The sequence below is a fragment of the Diaphorina citri genome, unplaced genomic scaffold (genome assembly GCF_000475195.1).
Source record: "Diaphorina citri unplaced genomic scaffold, Diaci psyllid genome assembly version 1.1 scaffold1758, whole genome shotgun sequence".
Classification (NCBI taxonomy): Eukaryota; Metazoa; Arthropoda; class Insecta; order Hemiptera; family Psyllidae; genus Diaphorina; species Diaphorina citri.
Genome location: NW_007379184.1, coordinates 35,663 through 43,794, shown reverse-complemented (window position 1 = coordinate 43,794; position 8,132 = coordinate 35,663). Strand labels below are relative to the sequence as shown.

Here is an 8,132-nt window from a genome sequence, read left to right as displayed (position 1 = left end):
AAAGTGGCTCATACTTGCGCTGTCTAAAAGCATACGTAATAGAACGGTATCACCTGAGTTATTCTGAACAGCAACCTTTACTGTCGATAGCAGGACTGTTGTATTCTGCCGGTCGAGACTTTGGCTTGACTCAGAGGCACACATTGTTTGCGCTGATACAGGAGAGGTCTCTGTACAGGCTGCTTGCTGATGAAGAGGAGGTGGCGAGTCACGTGACGCTGTAGATTTTGGCTGCGGGGATGAAACAGCTCCGTGAGAATGTGAATATTCCTGTAAATGTAACATTGTGTTATGCTTATATCCACAAGTACGACAACCTGATTTACTAGGGCATGCTTGAGCATGATGATTATCACTCAGACAATTAAAGCATAATTTGTGAGCTTTTACAAAGTCCAATCTCTGACGTGGTTCAAGGGAACCAAATACAGGACAACGATATAATGGGTGGTTGTCGGTTTTACATGCAGGGCATGTTGACTTACTTTCTTTTGAAGAAACTAGTGAGATCATCTTGTCAGATGGTTTCATCTTACTTGAGTTCCCATACATAGGATGCATAGGTTTCTTCATCAAGTCTCTTGTGTGACTTGACTCCGTGCGCTCCATGACACGAACCTGGTTTTTAACAAAAGTTAAGAGATCAGTGAACATGGGCATTTTGTCATTGTTGTCAAGCATTGACTTCTCAAACTGCTTGCATATTTCCGCGTCCAACTTCTTGGCTGTAATGCAATACAAAAGAAATTCAGCTAAATCAGGTATGTTTAGAGCTTTGAGTGCAACAACTGAGGCACCAACTTGGTCAATGAATGATTGATACAGGGCCCTTGATTCTGCTTTAATAGGTTTAAAGTTAAGAATCTGTTCAATATAAGCTCCTGCTAAAGACCTCTTATCCTCGTACCTTTCTACTAAGGATTTCCAGATGGTATCATAATTACTGCCTACAGCAGGAATACCCGCACACACCGACAAGGCTGATCCTTTCAGACGGGAAACTAAATAGTGAATCTTTTGTTCATTCGACAGAACCTTACTTGCGTGAATCAAACTATTGAAAGTTTCATAGAACAGAGTCCAATTTTGTAAATTACCATCAAAGTAAGGCAAATCCAACACTGGCAGCTTTGGCTGCTCTGGTAACGAAGGAAGCTCCTTAGTGGAAGGAGTAGCTTCTAATCTTCTAGCTGAAAGCCTAACGCACCCCAACAAGTCATTGTAACTTGAGAGCTTGTCAAAGCTTGGAACATACTCAGGGTCTGCTGACATCTTAAGTTCCTGAATTTGATGTACAATGTCTTTGAATTCACTGTAATTGCCCTCTACAATACATGCCTTGGAGAGAAGTGAATTCCTCAATGATTTGTCTACATTGTACTTTGCAATTGTATCATAACAAACTTGAAGCTCCGCAAAGAGATGAGCTTCTCTTGCTTCTAACAATCTCAACTTAACATCAGACATGATAGGTAACTTACAATAAATCGCAGGAACAAATGGTTAGATATGACGAAAGGTCGTCCAAATCTTCATACCAACAACAGATTACAGGGAATCTGCCGCATTACAGCTCACAGGGGAACTGCAATATTGTATCCTGAATCCGCAGTAAATCCTGGTCTCGGCACCAAAAATGTTACGTCCCTACAGGAACGACTTGCTTACTTATTTGGTATCCTGGTCTCGGCACCAAAAATGATACGTTCCTACTGGAACGACTTGCTTACTTATTTGGTATCCTGGTCTCGGCACCAAAAATATTACGTTCCTACTGGAACGACTTGCTTACTTATTTGGGGAAAAAAATAGACTTTCTTACTTAGCAATGAAAACCATATCCAAGGGGATAAGCTTTATTGAAAATGGATGTGATGTGTGAAAATCGACTGTGTATCGATCAACAGCAAAAGTTACAAGAATGTGAAAAATTCGAAAATCCAAGTTGAGGAAAAGTTTTTCTTGCTTCCATGGAAACCGCCGCTGCTATACGGTCTGGAAAATTGATGCTTGGAGAGGCGACTTCCACGGCTCGAACAAGTATCATGCTCCAAATCTTCCAGCCCTCGGTAAAGGAACAAAATAAGAGCCTGAAGGGCCCAAGTACGGTCCTGAGATCAGGGACCGCTATATGATTTGGACTGAAAACCAGTTGTAATGACTCGGGAGTTTTTGGTTTATGGTCAAATCAGTTGACGTGATCTGATTGGAATTGTTTGGGAGGCAATTTATGATCTCCAGGTAACTATGAACCTGTCGACCTAGGTTGCTATGGTAACGAGAACGATTCATAAATCAACAGGGAATGACTTACGAGTTGCTTGGAGTCCTGGGCACGATTTTATTGAGGATCTTTAAGAGTGTTGCCTAAGAAGTCTCTGGTGTATGTAGTATTGAATGTGTTATAATTGGGAATAATGGTGAATTAATCATGTTATTAGGTACCTACCTAGGTACTTTAGGAGTTTTGGTAGCCTGTCTCGAACTTAGTTGACGCCAAGCGAATTGGTTCCATTGGTCATCTTGGTAAAAATTGGGTGATCCGATGTAGGATAGGCCTGAAAATTCGGATGAATAATTATCCGGAGCGCGAAACCGGATATCCATGGATCCAGATCCAAATATCCCAGGATTTTTCAATCAATAAAGTACCCAACAGATCTGGTTACAAATCTAGACCTAGAGAAATAGACACAAAACTGGGCAGACCCTGCTAAAACCAGAACAGGAAGAAAAAGCGAAGGCCACTTTACTATCATTTCAGTTGACTTACATACTGGACCATTATTTTTTGTCAGGTGTAAACGGATCTTCAGACCCTGCAGAATATAAAGCCATTATGATTTGTTTAATATTCTGATAGAAACTGGATCTCTGATGATGTTGTTGACCAAGACATTTCTGGTCTGCTGATCAAACGGTCACCGGAGAGCTTGTTAGTGAAAAAGTTGCTCGTAAATTATCAACTTGTCGATATTTGATATCCCCTCATTGTCTTCGGAGTTCCGTTAGGTTTGGGAGTTTGGTGTTCTTGATACTTCTGGGTGTTTTGTTGATTTTTGGGCGAGTGCGTTTATTAGATTTGGAGTCAGTTTCTCGAATTTCTCTTCGAGTGATTATTATCGGAGCAGTTTTGTCTTTCAGAGATTCATATTGATTTCCGAGTTGAATTGTCTTTTTCTTTTTAAATACCTGTCTATCTTTCTTATATCTTTCGGAATAAGATTGAAGGTCCACTGTAAATGAGAGATAGGTACCTTGGTCTTCGTCCAGGACAATTTCGGACTAATTAGTTCTTGACTACGGCTTCGGCTTTTCGACTTGCGTTCACTAATTGTGAACCGGTTACTAATATTGGTGACTTAGGCGGCCCGCTTTAGAATTCTTGGCATTTATTATGTTATTATATTCTGTCAGGAGTTCAGGAGTACTACTGATTAAGTCAATCATTCGGATAAATAATGGAAAATAGGAGTTCCTCACAATCCAGTAACATAAACGACTTACTAATGAATGGTGATAGTTCTTTGAAGCCGAAATGGCCATTCCAACTGTAGCTAAAAGAGTGCCTTAGACTTATTCCCGGGTCTACAATACCTTGTTAAGGTTTTGTTAACTTTTGAGAATGCTTTGAGACGGTTCGGCCTTAGTCTCCAAGCATTCTTAAAGATTAACGAACATACATGAGATTGTACACCTCGGCCTCAGTAAATAAATAAATGACATCAAGCATACTATGAGTCCTAATCAGTAGTCTGTTTATATTTTTGTCATTTTTATTGAACATCTCATTAATCTTCCATCTATTTTCTTCTGATTTCAGATTATTTCCTCCAAGTAGAGTCACCAGCATCTTCAGTTAATGTAAGTAGGTATCTCCACCTTTTATAGGTATTACTTTTCCTCAGCTTACCCAACATCTGATTTTTCAAATGCTGGCTTTTCCATATCTATTTTACAAGGTACATGTCCAAGCTTCTAACCTTGTTGATATCTGCCACATCCAATTCCTCACAAAAGTATTTTATGACTTTTTATACCGTTTTATTCACCAGCTCTGTATTCGTCTTCCTCTTCTTTTGCTTTTTCTAAATCTTCCTCTTCGTTTACTGCTGCTTCTTTTTTGTCTTCTTCTGATACATATTTTTCTTCTTCTTCTTCTTCTTCTTCTTCTTTTCTTCCTTGCCTTCTTCTTCTGATACATATATTTCTTCTTCTTTTCTTCTTTGCCTTCTTCTTCTGATACCTCTTTTTCCACGTCGTCGTTGTCGTCTTCCCCATCTTCCTTCTTTCTCCTCTTCTGTTTGTTCTCGTTCTTCTTTCACTCATTTTCTCTTGTCTCTTTCTTTAGTAGGTATTTCTTTCACTCGTTTCTAATTAAGTTTGACCCGTCTGTCGACCCATTGTCCATTTAGTGTTGACCCTTTCACATCTCGTCTCGTGGCTTGTAAATTTCATTCTCGTTTCTTCACAAACCGGTAAGGATGTATCGGTAATCACTAATCAGACACATCCACGCATCAAGTTTCTGTATGCAGGATTGCAGATTCAATGTTATTTATTGTTTATTCATATTGTTTCTTACTTTGTTGGCGCATTCAGACATCTTTAGTGCCAAAGAATGATCGGGCTTTAAAGCCCTGCTCCAAGCTTTTTCCAATTTGTTTTCTGAGGAATTTCAAAGAGGAATTAACAATTTGAGTCCTATTCCCCCATCAAGCTTTGATTTTCCAATAGACCAGTTGGAAAAATGTTATTGGGAGAGGTTAATTTCTCTACCATTTAATCCTTAAAGTTCAAGCTCCTTATCATTTGATCCAAATCACGTAAAGCGATCTCGCCAAACCTTTTTGTTAACCATAACTAGATTTTTCCGAGTCGATTATTGGTGTAATATCTCCCTAACCCTAAATAGTGAGGGTCAGCAAAGGCAAAGGCCCAACTCAGGCAAAGTCTATGGGATGGGTAATCCTTATCCTTCAAATTCTGCAGATTCTTCAGGTGAGGATGGAAGAAGACTGACGTTAATTATGCCCACATTGAAGTGGCTAAACACTAAAGTGGCTAAACAGGTATGAAATTCTTTCTCGGTATGCAGAAGAAATTGAAATCAATAATTAATATTTATTAGATTTTATAATCATACTCGGATATTCTTTACTGGAAATGTTTAATTATTCGGACTGGTTAGCACGGTAGACTTCGGATTGCTAGGATTTTCAAATCCTCACTAGATCTCAGATTGGAATATCCTATGATTTGCTTATTAATCAGTTAAATTAGGTATAATATACCTATTGAAACCGGGTGAAACCTTTTAAAAAGATATTTATTAAAGAACATTTTTTTGGCAAGGTCACAGCTGAGCTAGACATACATAGCTAAGAGTACCTATAAGTCCTATAACGGTGTTTCTGTATTCTTTTTTGTTTTTTGCTATAATCTCACCGTAAGGATCTATGGAACAGCAGATTTAGTCCAAATAATCGGTTACTCTTGACCTGGTCCAAATTTTAATATTGATTTTTTTTTCCACCTTGTCCTCCTGTACATACGTCTGTAAGTTAAACTTTTATTAATCTAGATACGGTTTCCTCCTCCTCCCTCACTATATTAGAGTAGTAGTTTTCTCACTGATATCAATATCAATGTCATAGTCATGTGGGTGTCTTGCGGTTTCAGATTTTTGGGGATTTCTCCTGATTCTAGGACGCGAAACCTTGTGTGAATTTTATACTCTTCCTAAATATGACAAAAAAATTAACAGAAGTAAATTTCATGATTTACTCATTCTGGATGTAGAAGACTTATACCTATCTGTTAGGACGGTCTCTTCTTAATCCCTTGTGTGCCGCGTCCATTTACCCCTTCATATGCACACGTACTACTTATACTGATAGTATTTCTGGTGTATCTAGATAAACACCTCGTTGTTATTTTCTAAAATTCTCTATTTTTTCTCCACTAGTATTTCTAATAGATCACTTGCATTGATTCTCCACTCACTCGTAGCCAATATGGTTCTGTTGTTTCTAACATAAGCACCTTATTGTTATTTTATAATACGAGTATGTATTCCTTTTTTTCCATAATTACTTTGCTCTTTATTCTTTTCTCTTCTAATATGTATTTCTTTCTCTTCCAATATTCCATATTCTTTTCTTTAATATTTCCAATAGATCACTTGCAATGATCTGGATCAGACCCCGCGGCTTCTAAGTGTTAGCACGTTTTGTGCGCGATGAATGGTTAAGTGTTTCAGTGTTAAGTGTTACTTGTGGAGCTCCCGTGATAAGATCACACTTCGCACTTCCACAAGTAGAGCTGTTGGGGCACCAATTGTTTCTGTATTTCTGTAACGATTTTTTTCTTTTTTTTTTTTTCACCTACGGTACTTTCGTTTACTGGGTGTCCACAAAGAAAGACATTTGAAGGAAAAATCCAAGAATCCAAGGAAATATTACAAGAGGACGAGTAGTTATTTGAAAGGAGAAATCCAGAGGCCCTAAAGAGTTAGGGAACGACCAAGGGAAACAGTACTTCAAACTTCAAAGATATGCAGGAGTTCACATTTATTGAATTGAAGAGTGTGACGAACAACAGATAAAGAAAAAGTTCTCGCTTTTAGGTATTTTAAGCATTTTTGATAACAATAGGAAAAAAATCGAGTATTCTAAATATTTCACTCGATTCTCGTTTCCAGACACCCTGTATATATATTTTAGTTTCTGTATCGATCATATATAGGGCTTCCTTTGTTTCCTCGTTTATGACACCTCACACCCCCGCTAGGGACACTTGAAACTGTTTGTATGAAATTGCCCATTGTCCATTAACGTATCATGCTATGGGCTTTCTGGATTGCCTACACCTAGATATCATGTTAAAGGCTTTCTGAATTGCCCATTGCCCATATACTGAATTGTCTAATGTCCACATACACTACCTACAGTCCTACATATTGGAATCATTCAATCATCGTATCAGCTAGGTATCATGGTAAATGGCTAAAGGCTGTTGATCCAGGTGAAAGCCAGGTCAACTTTGATGGGTTTTTCATGACTTTTACAGCTTTTACAGGTATATGGGTATTATTCGGTGTGTCTGTACTTTGTTAAGTGTAACTATGCATTGTTGTTAGTTTTGTTTGGCCCATTTCTTCCAATGCCAGCGGGGAGAGTACGTTGAATGCACTACTTTGTTGTTGTTTTTTTTTTTTTTTTTTTTTTTTTTTTTTTTTTTTTTTTTTACGGCTTCAAGAAGAGAGTGGTAGCCGAGAAAAGTGTATGTATTTACTGAGGATATTGTTCGGGAAAGAATTTTAGTCAGTTGTTTTCTAGGTAATTATTAAAGCTTCATATCACGTCAAAAATCTTTGCTGTGTATTTCTGGTACTACTATACGTCTTAAATAACCAAATCTAGGTACCTAATACTTTGCTGTGGATTTCTGGTACTATACCTCTTAAATAACCAAATCTAGGTACCTACCTAATACTTTGCTGTGGATTTCGGGTACTATACCTCTAACCTCTAAATAACCAAGTACCTTATCTACCAACTCTACCTAATTCACCAAATTCTACAAACGTAACGGTACGAGATCCGAACCTAATAATTATACTAGCAGATAATCTGCCCAACACAAAGAACCAAGTTTCCGAATTTCAAGTTTTTTTCGAGAATCATTCGAAAAATAAAAAGAAGAAAAATAAATAAGATTAAACAACATTGCAACAGCAGTTGAAGTGCAAGAAGCAAGAACTGAAGAACAATCTAACAAAAAAACACAGACAAAACTTTGCTGATAAAAATGCTATTGTAATTAATTATTAAACACGAAATTGTTTAATTATGCAAAAGATGCGAAAGAAGAAAAAAAAAGAAACAATAATAAATAACTTTAAACAAAATTAAAAGCTCCGCGCATCGCATGGTTTAAATACATTCAAGTGTGTTAATTGAATAAATTGAGATTTAATATAAAAATCTCTTAGAATAATCACATTTTTTACAAGTTTTTTTTTTTCTAAAAAACAGGTTTTTAGAATTATTATTACTTTTTATTTGCACTCACAAAAAAGCAAAAAATCTGCATTAGAATCTGCTACAACGAAGTTAAAACTTGGAACA

The 8,132-nt window shown here is 37.2% G+C and overlaps 1 protein-coding gene across 1 annotated transcript; it reads right to left on the bottom strand.

The window, feature by feature from the left end:
* Window positions 1-20: 20 nt before the first annotated feature.
* LOC113470703 lies at window positions 21-1,362 on the bottom strand. Its single transcript, XM_026829339.1, has 2 exons — window positions 486-1,362; window positions 21-270 (listed from the first exon to the last, which is right to left on the bottom strand). Exons 1-2 carry the CDS (start codon window positions 1,270-1,272, stop codon window positions 209-211), a joined length of 849 nt encoding a protein of 282 aa, XP_026685140.1. The 5' UTR covers window positions 1,273-1,362; the 3' UTR covers window positions 21-208.
* Between the last annotated feature and the right edge of the window lie 6,770 nt (window positions 1,363-8,132).